The sequence below is a fragment of the Sorex araneus genome, chromosome 11 (assembly GCF_027595985.1).
Source record: "Sorex araneus isolate mSorAra2 chromosome 11, mSorAra2.pri, whole genome shotgun sequence".
NCBI classification, from domain to species: domain Eukaryota; kingdom Metazoa; phylum Chordata; class Mammalia; order Eulipotyphla; family Soricidae; genus Sorex; species Sorex araneus.
Window position 1 is genome coordinate 32,629,179 of NC_073312.1, and position 17,455 is coordinate 32,646,633.

Sequence of the window (17,455 nt, forward strand, 5' to 3'; positions counted from 1 at the left end):
TCTGTAGATATAAAGCACTTAAAATTATGCCTAACTTGTACTAGACACTATATTTTATTTTTATTAGTATTATTATTTTATAGTCTTTTACCTACTAAGTGCTAACAAATTTCTTGAATTCATGAATAGTTGAAACTTTATTTTACTGTTCATTTTTTGAGGAGCTAGTCAGGGAAGAAGGATAATTTGAAATGTATTGAATGCCTTGAAAATGCACTTAAGGATCATTTATTGGGAATCACAAATTCTTGTACCAAACATTTTGTTTTACGTTTTGTTGGGCATGTGTGGGCAAGAGATTAAATCACTTCGTTCAGTGTTTATTAACTGGGGGCCATTTAGCCTTTTGAAGACCCCCAGGATATTCCAGGGATCAGGTGGGGGTCGTAGGTGAAAATCAGATAAGTGGGAATCAGAGCACAAGACTAGGAGGCCAGTTGGTATGATAGGGTAGGGTAGCAGGAAGTGGAATGGCACTATTTGTTCTTTTTTTTTTTTTTTTTTTTTTTGCTTTTTGGGTCACACTCAGCGATGCACAGGGGTTACTCCTGGCTCATGCACTCAGGAATCACTCCTGACGGTGCTTGGGGGACCATATGGGATGCTGGGAATCGAACCCGGGCTGGCCGCGTGCAAGGCAAACGCCCTACCCGCTGTGCTATCGTTCCAGCCCCTATTTGTTCTTTTGTTTTGGCCTGATTTCACTTAGAATAATGTCTTCAAGATTTAATCCTCAAATCTCATTTATCCAGATCTACAACTTGTGTCAGAATTTCTATAAGGCTGACTTGTGGGGCTGGAGAAATAGCACAGCAGGTAGGGCGTTTGCCTTGTATTTGGCCGACCCTGGTTTGATTCCCAGCATCCCATATGGTCCCCCGAGCACCGCCAGGAGTAATTCCTCAGTGCAGATCCAGGAGTAACCCCTGAGCATTGCTGGATGTGACAAAAAAAAAAAAAGGCTGAATTATGTGTATACCACATTTTGTTTATCTGTTAATTTGTTCATTGTGAAATCTTACCAGATTTATGTAAGTAGAAGATAATATTCTTATGGTGAACATGGTTTGAGGAAAATAATTATATTCATATGTAATATATAATTCATATTAGCAATTTTAAAACAAAGGTACTATTTCATCTATACTCTTTTCACATCTCTGTGTGTGTTGAAGGAGGTCTTTGTGCTATTGTCTAAACTTAGAAAAGCCAGGTTATCTTCAATAACATTTCTATTAAAGGGGTACTGTGATCCATCTGTTCATTTGAAGGAGAATTTAAATTGTTTCAGGATCTCCTGAGAAACATACCCTAGTAAGAAGTTTTAGGAACAACAGTGCTATAGAGTCTTGGAGTCTTGGAACTTGGAGAATATACAAGAGATGAAGCTCAGAGAGTTTGGTTAAATAAGATTTGAACCCAGACTTCTTGATTTAGAATTTGGTATTTTGGCGATAGCCTTAATAGAACCCAGCCTAAGGATTTCTTTAAGCTATCTTGCTCTCCTTGCACCCATTTTTTTTTTTTTACTCCTTGGGACCCTTTTCATAAATAAACCTTGCAAAATATACGGGAAGTCAATGTTCTTGTTATTATATGGCAGGAATCAGGGTGGATGATATGAACACATTTTACAAGTAACATTTTTGCTTTTGTTTGTTTATGTAGAAGCAATTCTTTTAAGAACAGTGTATTGAATTTTCATATTGTATATTAACTTTAAAAAGCTTGTTATAACTTTCATCAAGAATAAAGTAAATAACTGCAGTTATCTTTTGATTAGACTGGAAGCAAAGGAAACTGAAGAAAAGTAATGTGGTTTCCTTAAAGGCATACAAAGGATTGGCAGAGGTGGCTGTGAAGAGCCTGTGTGAACTGTTGGTGGCATTACCTCATTTCAACTTTCACAACAACATCATTGTATTGATTGTCCCTCTCATGAATGATGTGTCAAAATCGGTATGTTGCTCTAAATGAGGTGTAGTGGCTGTCACTCTTAACAGAAAATTACAGACCACGTTATTTTTCCCTTTCATTTCTGTTGGGGCAACTAATTGGGAAATAGTGTCACTTTGTTAAATATTGTCTCTTTAAAAAGAGATATGACACAGAAGCCCAATGTGTTTTCAATATAGGAATTAATCAGCCTTTTTCCCCCAGAAAACATTACATTTTGTCTATAGGCATTTTTGTTGTGACTTTGAAGGTGGGAAGCATCATAACTACTATCTAATGGGTCAGGATCGGGAAGGCCTCTAACACTACTTTGTACAGACAGGACAGCCCTCCCTGCAATTAAGAATTGCTTAACTCAAAATGTTAGTAGTGATGAGGTTGAGAAACACCATTTCTCAAATGTCATGTTAACATTTTATTTTTCAGATATCTGAATTGTGTTGTGAGGCTGTCAAGAAGCTCTTTAAACAAGATAAATTAGGCCAAGCTTCCCTCGGTGTAATCAAAGTGATATCTGGATTTGTGAAGGGCAGAAATTATGATGTTAGACCAGAGGTAAGCCTTTTTTTTTTTCCCTATTCATCTTTTTTTATTAATTTAGACATTGTGCTGCACCCAGAGTGATTTGGGAACCATACCTGGTACTCCTCCACTTGAGCTACATCCCCAACTTCTTTTCTTTTAAGTTACAAAAAGTTAATTGGGGACTAGTAGTACAGGGGGTCGGGCACTTCCCTTGTAAGCAGATGACCCAGGTTTAATCTGCATCACCCCATATAGTCACCCACTCCCAGCAGGAGTGATCCCTGAGCATCCTGCATGTTGTGGCTCAAAAATAAAACAAAACATGAAACTTAAAAAAAAAGCATAATTTTCAGTTGTTAGGAGGAACTGAATTTTTATAGAAATAATAGAGAAAGTGATTCAAGTCTACAAAAGTAAGTAATTCCTCTTAACAAGTTGGTGTGTATCGTATATATTTTTCTATGCAGATGTAGACATATATACTTGCTTGTATTTTAAAATAAAAATAATTTTATAATATACAAGCTATTCTCGAGCTGATGAGAAGGTATTTTCATTTTATATATGTATGTAAATATATATTCATCTTATATAAATACATAGGATATATATTTCTCTCTCTATATATATCCAATGTTGTTAATGTCAGCCATAGTAGTTCATCATATGAATATAGAACCTTTAGCCTTCTGCTTGATAAACTGCTGAATTATCTGTAGATATTTTGCTGTTGTAATCGGTATAAAAGAGAATATTTTGATTCTATACTATTTTGGTATAGAGTTGTATGAGTTCATTTGTTTTTTGGCTATTAACTTGTATCAGACATGATTTGCAAATATTATTTTCCTGCTCCATTGCTTGCCTTTTCTGTTTGTTGATTCTCTCCTTTGCTGTGCGGAAGCTTTTCTGTTTGATATAAGTTCCACTTCTTTTGCTTTTGTTGCCTGCACTTTGATGTCTTACTCCAAAATTAATTGCTAAGATCATTTGTTAAGGTGTTTCCTTTTCATTTTCTGTCTAGGAGTTTTAAGTTTCAGGGTTTACATTTAAATCTCCCATCCATTTTTAGTTGATCCTGGTGAGAGATGTTACTTTGCATACAGATAGCCTGCTGGTTTTCCTAGTATCTTTTTTTTGTTGTTTGTTTGTTTTTTTTGGGTCACACCCAGCGATACACAGGGGTTACTCCTGGCTCTGCACTCAGGAATTACCCCTGGCGGTGCTCAGGGGACCATATGGGATGCTGGGATTTGAACCCGGGTCGGCCACGTGCAAGGCAAACGCCCTACCCGCTGTGCTATCTCTCCAGCCCCCATAGTATCATTAACTGAAGAGACTGTCCTTTTTTTACTTTGTGTACATCTGACACAGAGTGCTTTTTGACAAAGACAAGTTGACAATACATTGAATTCTTTGAGTTATTTTTAAATTTATAGGTGAGGAGCACTTAGAATACCTACAAAATAATCAAATTGATACTCTGAATGACTTCATAGTCACTTCTGTGCCGGGGTCATTCCTTAGTCTTGGGAACTGTGAGATGCTGGTAGTCGACCCAGCTCTGCATGTGAACAGCCCATTGAGCATTCTCTCTGGCCTCCTAGAAGTACAGATTTGGGGTTCCCATTTCAGACCTTTGATTCAGAAATTTAGAAAGGGACTTAGGTATTTGTGTTCTAACAAGAGCTCTAGGTGATTCTGTTGTTTGCTGAATTCGAGGCTCATTGACTTAATGCTTAATGGAAAGTAAATTATCTTACAATGAGTAGCTCTTCTTTTCATTTTTTTTTTGTTTAAATTGGGAATAAAAAGATGAAGATTAGTGGTCCTCTGCGAAACCAAAGCTGGTTTTGTCAATAAAGCTTGTTTAGAATTATCTAATATATGTTATAGTCTCCCATTTTGATCTAGACTTTTTTCTGGTGTATCTGCTATTTGTCTCTATCTACCCTGAGTAATATGTTGTTTTTCTTATATTCATTAAACTGCAAAATAACATTAATTTGGTACTAGCCAAATACAAGTGTCCTTTCATATGCACAAATTACCAATCATATATAGCAAAAAGATTATAAAATTTTGAGTGAAATGTGATAAAAGATGTTTCAGTGTTTTCATGATGGAAGAAAGTAACATTGCCGATTGCTTATTTTTCAGCATAAAGTTTTTAGAAGTCTTATCAAAGATTAAACTGTATGTTTTTGTTTTCATCAATATTAGATGTTAAAAACATTCTTGTGTCTAAGAATCAAGGAAATAGAAGTAAAAAAAGATACTGAGGACATTAATAAACCAAAAAAATTCATGACTTTCAAGGAAAAGAGAAAAACTCTATCAAGAATGCAGAGAAAGGTTTGATTTATTTACTGTTTATTTAATTTTAGCTTAAAATAGTTGAAGTATAGTAAAATTTGCATAAACATTTAAAAATTTAAAAGAATTTTGATCACAGTACTGCAAAGGAATGTCTTATTAGATAAATATAATTGACATTTCATTAGCAAAAAAGATTAATGAAGATTTTTGGATGGGTGGGGATTTGTGCTTCTAAGACACGTTTTTCTATCTTATCTGATTTGTATTCACAATCTATGGTATTATTGAAAGAGTTTTTATAAAATTTATGTATCTTGTCTCTGAAAGTTTTTTTCTTCACTTATGGTATCTTTTCAAAAAAAAATTTTTTTTTTCAGTGGAAGAAAGCAGAAGAGAAACTGGAACGAGAACTCCGGGAGGCAGAAGCTTCAGAGAGTACAGAGAAAAAACTTAAGCTGGTAGGTAGTTTCACTTTCTTGTCCTTTTAAAATGTGATGTTTAAAATTATTTTTAGAGATTTATTATTTCAACTATGATTATATAATTTTGGTTTTCTTAATGAAGCTTAGACATGTCTTAGGTAAGGAATGATGTGCTTAGTGCCAGCTTCATGAAACCAGAGGATGTGTATTTTCATTCAAGTTTGTTGGATTGCCTGAAAAGTTTAGAGTGGAGATGGATGGCAAAGTGGAGCTTTGGAAGTCACAGTTATGGTAACTCAGGAGAAAGTACATCAGGTTATACTAAAATCTTTTCATCTGTTTCTTCTGTCAGCACACAGAGACTTTGAACATTGTGTTTGTAACGTACTTCAGAATACTGAAGAAGGCCCAGCGGTCACCTCTCCTGCCAGCAGTCCTTGAAGGCCTTGCCAAGTAAGGGCTGTGTAGGTTAAAGCTTTTTTAGGATCTAAACAGACACATGAATTTCAAACAGGGCTCACTAAATGATGGCCTAGTGTTTTTCTCTGTTCTCTTTTTAGTTCCTAGACCTATGGGGCTCAGGCAACTCCCAGAAATGCTCAGGGTGTGTGTATGCAGGAATAGAATCCAGGCTCCAGCCCTTCAACCATCTCCCTGGTTTCTCTCATTTATATATTTTTTAATATTTGTTTTGTTTTGGGGCCCCCATGGCAATGCTTAGGGGTTATTCCAGGTTGTAGTAGCCTATAGAACAGCATTATGCAATGGAAATGTAATGGGAACTATCTCTGTATTGAAAGTTTTTTGTTAGCCACATTAAAGAAGTAATAAGGGGGCTAGAGCGATAGTACAGCAGGTAGAGCGTTTGCCTCGCACGCAGGTGAGCCGGGTTTGATTCTAAGCATCCCATGTAGTCTCCCAAGCACTGCCAGGAGTAATTTCTGAGTGCAAAGCCAGGAGTAACCCCAATGTATTGCTGGGTGTGACCCAAAAAGAAAAAAATAAAAATTGAAAAAATGAAAAATAAATTAAAAAGTAATAAGGAAATTATTTTTAATAGGTTGTATTGTACTCAGTTTAACCAGAATACTGTTTTTGATAGCATTAAAACATTAACGAGATAATTGACATTCTTTTCTTCCTATCTTTGAAAATATGTGTATTTTCTTACACATTTACCTAACACCTAATGTTTCAGTATCGATCGCTTTAACATGTGGCTGCCAGTGTCGGGTAGCAGAGCTTTAGGAATACTTTAGGAATTAGAGGTTGGAAAATACAGAAAGGGCAGATTCTGCTCAGTAATAAGAAGTTACATCCTAATGCCTGAAGCTCTCTGGCAATGGATTGCTCTTCCAAGGTAATGTGGCTTTGTCATTGCAAGAACACAGAGGGAGATTAGTCAGACAAGAGACCACTGTGTTTATATTTTCACTGATCAGTTAATCTTATTTGGAGGGGCCACCCCAGTAGTGCTCAGAGGCTAGTCCTGGTGATCCATGGCCTTGTGCTGGGGTTTGGTTGTTCAGTTCTTGGGTCCTGTAGTTCTCATGGGCCAAGCCACACCTGGCCGTACTGGAGGTGAGGACTGTCAGACTGGGAATTGAACTTGCAGTGGCCGTGTGCACAGCATGAGCTCCAGCCCTTGGAGTCAGAGTCCTGTTTCCTAATGACTGATGTGTTGGGGGTGGAGGTCGAGGGGTGGGAAACTCATTCAGAAAACTCAAATGGTGAAGAAAACTGTATAAAATTTAAAAAAAACGCAAATTCTCCTATGTATGTAACTCTGCCTTCCGGCCTTCTTTCTCACAAATGAAATCATGCTATGTGTATTCTGTGGATTGCATTTTGTCATTGACAGTTGTTCTGGGTATCTTTTCATTCATGTTAGCTTTCTTTGCTTTTTAAAAGTATAGTACTTTATTTCTATGGAGACTTACCTGGCCTGTCTCCTGTGCTGCATTGGATGTATCCTGAAACACTCGTGTGCATATGTTGTCAGATCAAAGGGTATACTTGTTTATTTATTTTTATCTTTTATTATTTAAGGGATCTTTATCTGGCAGTGCCCTGGGGCTGCTTACAAGTGCTTGGAATCGTGGGGTGACCATGCTGAAACCGTACCTCCCACATGCAAAGCACGCGCTCCAGCCCTTTGAGCTACTGGTCCTACCTTCATATATTTTTATCAATAGCTGTCTACCACTGACATGCCTGGCCAACACCTTATATTTAATAGCTTACAGTGTGTGCTGACATATATAATAGCTCTTACAGTTCTTTATTTTTAACAGTTGAGTGATTTCAGTTATCACTGGATAAACTTCATGTTCTTTCTTTCTTAGTTATTTTTTTTTTTTTTTAATTTTGTGTTTTGGGCCTTAGTGGTGGTGTTCAGAGGTGCTTCCGAGCAGTGCTTGGGGGACCATGCAGCAACTGGGAAGTGAACCCTGGCTTCTGAATGTACAGTCTGTGCTACAGCCCTTTGAGCTGTCTGCCCCCTCCGTGTTTTTTAAAAATAGCAGGGGTCTTTCCTCCTTTCCCTTTTCCTACTGTCTGTTTCCCCAGAAGCTGACTGATTTCTCTTAGTTCCTTTAAAACTTGCAACAGTGTGGGACATCTGGTAAGCTTTCGTTGGGGAAGTTGCTTGTTTGTAAGCAGTGTCTTTCTTTGTAAGGACAGAAGTATCTTTGAAATAGTTTTAGTTCACTTAGTGCCCCAGAGATTCCTGTTGAGTGTAGTCTCCATGTGAGTGCACTATCAAAAAATTCAATTTGAATTAATTAGAAGTGTCAGTCTTTGGGGCCAGAGAGCTAGTAAAGGGGTTTTAAGGTGCTTACCTTGGAATGCAGCCAATCTGTTTGACCCTGGGAACCACGTGTGGTCCCCTAAGCACCCGCAGGGGTCACTCCTGAGCACAGAGCTAGGAATAGCCTAAAACCCCCTCGTATCTCCCCACCGAGGAGTTTCAGTCATCGTCTCCATCATAACTAACATTATAAAATGAGGTATTTTACATAGAAACATGGCTTTTTAGTTAAGCTCTGTGCTTTCCCCACCCCCCTGTTTTAAAGTTACTTTTAATTAAGTTTTGTTTGATTCTAGGTTTGCTCATCTTATCAATGTGGAGTTCTTTGATGATTTATTAGTAGTTCTGCATACTCTCATTGAGTCTGGTGTAAGTAACTATTTATAAATTGCTTTTTTTGGGGGGAGGGGGTGGTTTGGGCCACACCCAGTATTTTTAAGGGTTACTCCTGGTTCTGCACTCAGGGATCATTCCTGGTGGTACTCGGGGGACCATATGGGATGCCAGGATTGAACCCGGGTCAGCCATGTGCAAGGGAAATGTGCTATCTGCTGTACTATCTCTGTAGCCCCATACATTGCTTCTAAAGGGAAAATGATGATTTTGTTGTTGATAATAATAATAATAATAATTATAATTTTTTTTTAGAACCTAAGCTATCAAGAAAGTTTTCACTGTGTCCAGACTGCTTTTCATATTCTTTCTGGGCAAGGTAAGAATTTTCTTAAACAAGTTTTATGTTTTTCACTTATGAAGGTGTAACACATCTAATTGGAGTTTGTTGTCATTTCCCAAGGTGATGTTCTGAACATTGATCCAATGAAATTCTATACACATCTTTATAAAACACTGTTCAAGTTACATGCAGGTATGTATATTGAGATAGCGGTTTTATTTTTCTTTGTGTTTTGGTGTTTTGGGTTACACCCAGCGCTGCTTAGGGTTTATTCTTGGCTCTTTGCTTGGGGATCACTCCTGGTATTGCCCATGAGCCCATGTGTGTTGACAGGGGTCAGACTTCAGGTTGGCTTCATGTAAGGTTAACTCCAGCACAATCTCTTGTCTCAATAGTGTGATTTTTTTTTTTTGGCTTTTTTTTGAGTCACACCTGGCAATGCACAGGGGCCACTTCTGGCTCTGCACTCAGGAATTACCCCTGGCGGTGCTCAGGGGACCATATGGGATGCTGGGAATCGAACCCGGGTCGGCTGCGTGCAAGGCAAACACCCTACCTGCTGTGCTATCTCTCCAGCCCCTCAATAGTGTGATTTTATGTATTTTATTTTTACTCTCTTATGGGGGGTCAGGGGGAATCCACACTCAGCTTAAGGGTCATTTTTACTAGTTGTGCTTAGGGATTGTATGCAGTGCCTGGAAAAAAACTAGAGTCATTTGGGTACAAGGCAGGTGCTATTTATCTGGTAGCTAGAATTTTGTTAATAAATAGTTTAATTTTAAGACTGCACTGTGAGAAGACTTGTTATCCTCATTGGAAAATGACAAGTAGGAACAAGCATATAAAATGGGCTTGCTTGTGGCACACATCTGTGTTAATCTTGTGTAGTACTTGGGAGAGCATTAACCTTTGGCACTAACTGGAGAGGGCAGTATAGCGCTTGTTTCATTCATTACAAAATGATTTGGCCCAGGTACGACAGTTCATTTTGTGTTTTTGTGGTGCTTAGTGAAGCTGCATAATGCAAAGGTAATTAGAGTATCTCTGAAGACCATCTCTGCTGTTACAGGTGCTACCAACGAAGGTGTTGAGATTGTGCTCCAGTGCCTTGATGTCATGCTAACTAAGCGCCGAAAGCAGGTTTCTTTGCAGCGAGCTCTCGCCTTCATCAAGCGCCTCTGTACTCTTGCTCTTCATGTTCTTCCAAATTCAAGCATTGGCATTTTAGCAACCAACAGGATATTGATGCATGTAAGTAGTGTGCACGTAGACAGAGTTAAGCTCTTGTAGTGCGCTTAATGGTATTTTGATTCTTGTCTATAACCATAATTCAAATTTGTAACAAAGTCAGGCAGTAAGTTTGCAAGTTATAACAGGAAGTCATTCTACCCAAATGGTACTGTCTAGAGGTAGACAGATTGTTTTTTCTCCTAGCGTATTTGTTTTGTTTTATTTTTTGGTGGGGGGGCGTTGGGGTGGGTTGATGTTGTAGGATCGGGGCCACAACCAGTGGTGCTAGAAGGCTGTTTCCTGCTCTTAGCTCTGGAGTGACTGACTCCTAATTGAGTTTGGAGACCACTTGTGGTATCAGGGATTCAAACCAGGGTTGGTGGTTTGCAAGGCAAGCAACTTCACCTTTGCACTATCTTTTCAGCACCAGATATTTAAAATATTCATATATAAAAGCATATCATAAAGCAACACTTTTTTTTAATGTAAGGGAATTAATGGGATTATGATAAATATTAGTGTTCTACAACTCTGGGGCAGGAGGCAGGCAGGAAGACCTTGCGAGCAGTGCTGGGAGAAGAACCTGTCTACCTCTCCTGATAATCACACTGACTATAGATTTAATGGGTCGTGCGCAAGGACTACCAAGTCCTGTGCATTGGCAGGGAGGGGGTGGTATGTGTGGTGCCACGAATCAAACTCAGGACCTGGTACATGCCAGGCATGTGGCCCATTCCTTTAAACTGTCCTTGGCGTCTGCAACTTTTTGTGTGCATTTAATGATAGTGAACACGTGTGTGTGTGTGTGTGTGTGTGTGTGTGTGTGTGTGGTGTTGTTTTTGTTGTTTGTTTTTGTTTTGGGGCCACACCTGGCTTGGCTCTAGGTTTATTCCTGGCTCTGTGTTCTGGTGTTTTCTGGTGGGGCTTAGGGTACCATATGTGGTGCTGGGGATTCAACCCAGCTCAGCCACATGCAGGGCAATTGCTCTTTCATGTTGTATCATCTTTTTGGCCCTAAACACATAGTTTCTTCTGTGTACTTGCCGTGGTAAAAATACTTTACAAAAATCAACTCCATTCTTATGATATTGTGAGATAGCTACCATTGCTCCTGTTTTACAGATGGGAAACAAATTAAGAAAGATTGGCCACTTGACTAAGGTGCACTGCTAGTATGTGACAGGTGGGGTCCAAAGATAGCTTATAGGCTTCTTTGTGTTTATTTTATCAGTGTTGTGGGGTCCATACATACTCAACAGTGCTGGGGTGGTATCAGCATGAGGTAACAGGTTTGAGCCCAAGGACTCATGCAAGGCATGTGCTTTACCGCTGTTTCTCTTTTGATGGAGAGATCAAACAGGAAATAAAGTGCTTGCCATACATGTGATTGGTTCTATTTCCAGCATCACATTTGGTTCGTTGAGCACTATCAGGAGTAAGTCCTCGAGCACCCAACCCCCACCTCTTCAGTATATGTTGAGGACCTGGGTTTGGTTACGGGAACTACCAAGACAAAAATAAAGATCTTTCCCTGAATTTTTTTTGATAGATACATGCCTTTCCTTTTTTGCTATTACAAGTACAAATGATGCTATAGTAAATAGGCTTCTGCTTGTATCTCTGTAATTCTTTCTCTACTTAGATTTTCAAAGTCATTAGAAGAATTATTTGGGTTTTTTGTTTTTTGGTTTTTTTTTTTTGCTTTTTGGGTCACACTTGGCGATGCATAGGGGTTCCTCCTGACTCTGCACTCAGGAATCACCCCTGGCGGTGCTCAGGGGACCATATGGGATGCTGGGAATCGAAACTGGGTCGATTGCGTGCAAGGCAAACGTCCTACCTGCTGTGCTATTGCTCCAGCCCCTGGTTTTTTTTTTTTTTTTTTTTTTAACAAGATAAGATAACTTCTTTCTGGAGCAAAGCAAGAGGAAATACTCTTCTCTTGATAGCAACTTAAAATTTTAAAATTTTTACTTAGGTATAAAGTCTATATACTCAGTTCTTGTAGATAACAGTACAGAGCCTGATGACAGTACCTTGAAATGACCAGTGTTGGTATAACTAATTCTTGTTGTGTGGCATTTTGGCAGACTTTTCCGAAAACAGATCTGTTGCTTGACAATGAGTCACACGGAAGTGGAGTTTTCCTCCCTGAACTGGACGAACCTGAGTATTGTAATGCTCAGAATTCTGCTCTGTGGGAATTGCATGCACTAAGGGTAAGAGTGGCCCTGTCTATCTTAACTTTGCTTTTTGCGAATGTGTGATTGTTTTAATGTATTTTCCCCAGCATTCCCCAGTACATTGCTAGTATACTGAGTAAAATTTATTCTGGAATGGCCTTTGTAAGTTCCTATGTAGTGGTCTGCATTTCACTTTACTCTCACTATTCTTTTTGTTTGTTTTGAGGCTATGTCTGGTGACGTGCAGGAGCTACTCCTGCCTATGGGCTCAGAGTTGTTCCTGGCGGTGCTTGGGGACCATATGGCACATTGGCTTGAAATTAGGCCTCTGAAATGCAAAACATGTGCTTAGCCTGTTCTGTGTTTACCAATCCCTTTCTTATTATTTAAGATGTTGAGATACATTTTTTGAGGGGCAGGGTCATGGATTAGCACATGTCATACCTCAATCACAAAGCATGCTTTTTCACTGCTGAGCCACATCCCTGGCTCCCAGATAGCTTTTACTAAGGAAGCAGAAAATGACAGTATTGTAGTGTGGTGTTTAGAAGATTTCATAAAATCTTTCTAACATTATTTGAGATAGAAGATTTACTTTGTTTTTTTGTATGTTTCAATTTATTTAAATTAAAAAAAATTAAATTAATGTTGGTGTTCTGGGACACATCCAGCAGTACTTAGGGCTTAACTCCTGGCTCTGGGATCACTCCTGGCCATGCTCTGGGAACCATATGTGGTGCTGGGGATTGAACCTTGGTCAGCCACATGTGCAGCAAGCACCTCACCCATTCATTATGGTATTTTTCTCGCCCTTATTTTGCTTTTTATTATCAAGTGCAATTTATATTGGTTCCTATCCTTGTAGACTTAGGTAGCAAGTGAATTAAAGTGAAATCTGTAGAAGGAACATTTCCGGAATGTATGTTGTAAACTTTTTTTCACTCTTTGAGAAATTCTATTGTGGTTTTTCTTTTCATCCTATAAGAGCCCGATAAAAGCCACATTGCTGGTGAGTTAGTCATCAGACAGATTTGTGTTCTAAATCCTGTGAACAAAGATAATCTTTCTGTAGGAATGATGTTCTCATGAATTACACATACATTTTCTTTTTTCCAAAGACCTTTGCCTAGCTATAGTGTTTTATAAAATGGAACAAAAAACTGTGTGAGATGAGGTTGTCCCCTTTCTCCTGCAGAGACATTACCATCCTGTGGTGCAGAGATTTGCCGCTCACCTCATCGCTGGAGCTCCATCTGAGGGCTCTGAAGCACTCAAACCAGAGCTGAGTCGAAGGTAGTATTTAGCAGCCGTGCCTTATTATTATAAAACTACAATTGCCACCTCTTGAGAGGTCTGTTTTGCTGACATTCTGAAATAGAAAGTGCTACTCGGTTGTCAGCACTTGGTCTCACTCTTTACTACTGAGGAGGGCAGTTTTTCCTTGGTCTCCTGGTGTGTAGGACACTTGGGTCAGCGTGTCCCCCTCACTCTCTTCCACCTAATTTTTTCTCTGGAAGTGCTTATAATTACTAACAAGTTGAAAAAAATATGATGGTGCTGCAATTTCCAACAAAACCAGTTAGGAAGTACTTCAGTTATACAGGATAGAAAAGGTATGAGAAATATCGTTGCCATGTTCCCAGCACTTAGAATCAATATGTTGCCATAGGTTTTTCTTGATGTAAGCCAGGGGGTTCTTTAACTCGGAGAGCACAGGTGAGAGCACAGGTGTGCAGCCTGTGGGCCAGCAGGCTGATTTTTCTGACTTCTTCTGAGTCTGAACAAAAATTGATTGTGTTTTTCATTACCTTTATTTTTGGGATCCTGACAGCTACTCCTGGCATGGTGCTCAGGGGTGGACTGCACCTGGTGGTGGTTGGGTGGACTATGTGGTTCTGAGGAATGAACTCAGGGCTCCAGCATGCGCATATGCTCCAGCCCTGTGAACCATCTTCCTGGACCTGTTTACCATCTTTCTTTCTGAGGGGGTTGAGGTTTAGTCATGCCCAGCCATGCTCAGGTCACTCCCAGAGGTGCTGGGGGGTCATATACAGTGTCGGTAATTGGACTGGGGTTGACTGCAAGAGGGCATCTTAACCCCATTAACCCCCTGTACCATTGTTCTGGGCCCACTGTCTTTTAAATCTTGAAGGAAATGACATCTCCAGGGGTCAGTATATATAGGGGGTAGGGTGCTTGCACGTATGGTTCCTTGAGCCCTGCCAGGAAGGACCCCTGAGTGGTGAGCCAAGAATAAGCCCTTTATACCACCAGGAGAGCCCCCCTTTCCCCCCTCGCCCCCCTCCAAAAAAAAAAAATCACAACTCCAAATTCTTTTGAAATACTGAGAAATTTGGCAAGCTTTGTTTATATATTTGCATGGCAATACTTAGCAACTTCTCCCTCTAACTGAGGCAAAAACTGTATCTGTGGTTTTCTATAAATCTTTTCCCTTTTGGGTAGGATAGAGATAGCTTTTGAACTTGCTAAATGACAAAATGGTCATTTGCCTTTTTCTTTCCTTATACTTCCTACTTGTCTCATGGGAAAAAATAAAAATCTTATTTATCTCTTGGCTCTTTTGTGATCCTTTTCTGGTGTTTTGTTGTTATTCAGAAATAGAAGATTTGCCTCATTTATGCTAGACATTTCCTTTTTGAGGTAAGGAGAGGAACTGATTTATGCTAATGACTTGAGAAAGGAGACTCGGTTGTCTTCTGGAGGCTGGAATTAGAGATATGAGCCTTCTTGCAGGTCTTCTGGCCCTTGCCCAGATAGAATGTTCAGGTAGAATGTGAACTACCCCCACACATTAAGAATTTATTTATAGGATGACACTGTTACAGTGCTACAGATGTAGGTTTGTGTTCTGTCTGTCTTCTATAGCTTTTTCTGCCATATAGTCATGTTTCATCATCTGATCAGTTGATCCTGTCCAGGCTAAATAACGCCATCTCTATCTCCCTGATTGAAGTTAAACTTAATTGGTTGGGTTGAGAATTCAGTCATGTTGCGCTTGTGGTCTTTATTCAGCCATCTCTTGGTGTAAGTCTGTGTCTAATACACCAGAGCTCTCTGAATTTAGTTGGATAGTGTTGACAATACATGGGAATTTTAGGATTTATTTCGCCTGAGTGTGTGGTTGATGTGTTGGTTTCAAAAGCAGGATTGTGTTGTAGCTTAAATATCTGGACTTAGAATAAATAATTCTCCACATACAACTTAATTATTTTCAATTTACGTGGATAACGCTTTCACATTTCTTAAATTTGTGATTATAGATCAGCTGTAGAACTTTTTGAGACTTACAGTATGGCAGCAATGACATTCAATCCTCCTGTTGAATCTTCAAACATCAAAAGGAAGGTATGTGATACTTACATTATTTTTGTTAAAGAAAAAATGACAACTAAATTATCTCTTAAAAACTGATTCCAGGATGCTCTTTTGCTTTATATAAATAGCTTTTCCCAATGTTTGGGTGTTAGGTATTGGGATTCTATAGAGGTAGTCATAAAACCTTTTCATTTAATGTAGAATATAGCAAAGACCTCACCTAGCACTTCACACTTTTTTTTTCTCATTAATATTAGCTCGTGGTCAGCTGTTGCTATTTTCTTTTCTATTTTATTTTTTTGACCCATACCTGGTGGTGTGTGTTGCTGCTTCCGACTGTGCCTGGGAACCATGGAATACTAAGAATTGAATCTGAGCCTCCCACTTGCAAAGCATGCACTCCAGCCCTTTGAGCTATCTTCCTGGCCTGGTTATTTTCTTTTCAACTTTGCTCATAGCTTTCAGCTTTTGCTAATGATCTATAAGAACTTTTTTAGTTCGTTTTGTTTTTTGGGGCCACACCCAGCAGTGTTCATGGCTTACTCCTGGCTCTGCTCAGGGGACCACATGTGTGCCAGGGATCAAACCTGGGTTAGCTGCATGTAAGGCAAGCATCATACTTGCTTTATTATCTCTCTGTCCCCTGACTTATAAGACCTTTTAACTCATACTTTCAATTTTTCTAGGATAAAGTTTTACCAGGGGATTCATTACTGAATGAAGATTTAAATCAGCTAATCAAAAGACATTGCAATGAAATTGATACTCATTTCCCTCTGGATTTTGCCAAATATTTGAAAACATCTCTACAGTAGTAGAAGAATGAAGAAGTGGACTTTCTTGTATATTTGTGTGTTTGTACAGAGAATATACTCTTCATGTGGGCCTTTTTTTTTTCTTTGCAAGAGAAAATTCTTTTTTTCTCTCTCTCTTTGGGTCACACCCAGCGATCAGGGGTTACTTCTGGCTCTGCACTCAAGAATTATTCCTGGCAGTGCTCAGGGGACCATATGGGATGTTGGGAATCGAACCTGGGTTGGCCATGTGCAAGGCAAACGCCCTACCCGTTGTGCTATCACTCCAGCCCCTGCAAGAGAAAATTCTTAAGAATCAATGGAGGAGGAAGAATTGCCCTTTGCATAAAGGAGGTTTTCATCCCAATTCAGAAAAATATTATTTTGTTTAGAAAGAAGAAACTTCTCCCTATCTCTGTTTATGCATTTCTTCTCTATTGATAACTGATTTTTTAAATTAAAAATTCAATATACATATCAAGTGATAGCTTTTTCCAAAAATTCTTTGGAACTGAACTTATTAAAATTATTAAAATGAAGGCATAGAACATAAGAAGAACATGCCTTTTACTATTTTGTTACTCTTTATAATTGAATAAATATTTATTTTTAATGTAACACCATAGGCTGAGGTGAGAAAAATTCTGTATTTGCGGGAGTATATTTGGGGTGTGTGTGTGTGTGTGTGTGTGCTTGCGTGCGTATGATAGCTAAACGTGTGTGTGTGTCTGTGTGTGTGCTTGTGCGTGTATGATAGCTAAACTTGTTTGGACCACACCTGGTGATGTTTAGGGGCTAGTGCTTGGGGGACCATCTGCAGTGTCATGGACTGAACTGGAATCAGCCACGTGCAAGGCAAGCAGTTGCCCTACCCTCTCCAAAGTTTCACTGAATCCCTGAGTTTATTCTTATGAAGACATTGAGAAGAGGAAAAGCTTTAAGTTGGTTACAAGATTCATGGACTGTTTCATTGGCTCTTAATGGATCATACGCTTCAATAAGTAACCTAATTTAGCCTTTTAAAGAAAATGAATGAGCGTTTACTACATTAGCTAAATTATATAAAGTTGGCATCTAGATTAAAAATGAAGAATAACTTTCCATCCTGTTTTAAGAATAAATGGTACCAATGAAGACAATGAAGAGTTTTCTTTCTTAGGAGGAAAAAAATCCATGAAATGCCTATTATTATGAATGTATTTATA

The 17,455-nt window shown here is 38.9% G+C and overlaps 1 protein-coding gene across 1 annotated transcript in view; it reads left to right on the forward strand.

The window, feature by feature from the left end:
- Positions 1-16,795, forward strand: part of NOC3L (NOC3 like DNA replication regulator) — a 28,554-nt gene extending 11,759 nt beyond the window's left edge. Inside the window, exons 9-21 of the mRNA XM_004607351.3 lie at positions 1,784-1,959; positions 2,383-2,511; positions 4,705-4,836; positions 5,178-5,258; positions 5,575-5,675; positions 8,328-8,400; positions 8,680-8,743; positions 8,828-8,899; positions 9,777-9,958; positions 12,028-12,156; positions 13,316-13,413; positions 15,402-15,486; positions 16,143-16,795. Of these exons, the coding sequence (XP_004607408.2) occupies positions 1,784-1,959; positions 2,383-2,511; positions 4,705-4,836; positions 5,178-5,258; positions 5,575-5,675; positions 8,328-8,400; positions 8,680-8,743; positions 8,828-8,899; positions 9,777-9,958; positions 12,028-12,156; positions 13,316-13,413; positions 15,402-15,486; positions 16,143-16,271 (1,451 nt within the window). The 3' untranslated portion in view covers positions 16,272-16,795. The remainder of the gene's footprint in view (positions 1-1,783; positions 1,960-2,382; positions 2,512-4,704; positions 4,837-5,177; positions 5,259-5,574; positions 5,676-8,327; positions 8,401-8,679; positions 8,744-8,827; positions 8,900-9,776; positions 9,959-12,027; positions 12,157-13,315; positions 13,414-15,401; positions 15,487-16,142) is intronic.
- Positions 16,796-17,455: the final 660 nt, after the last annotated feature.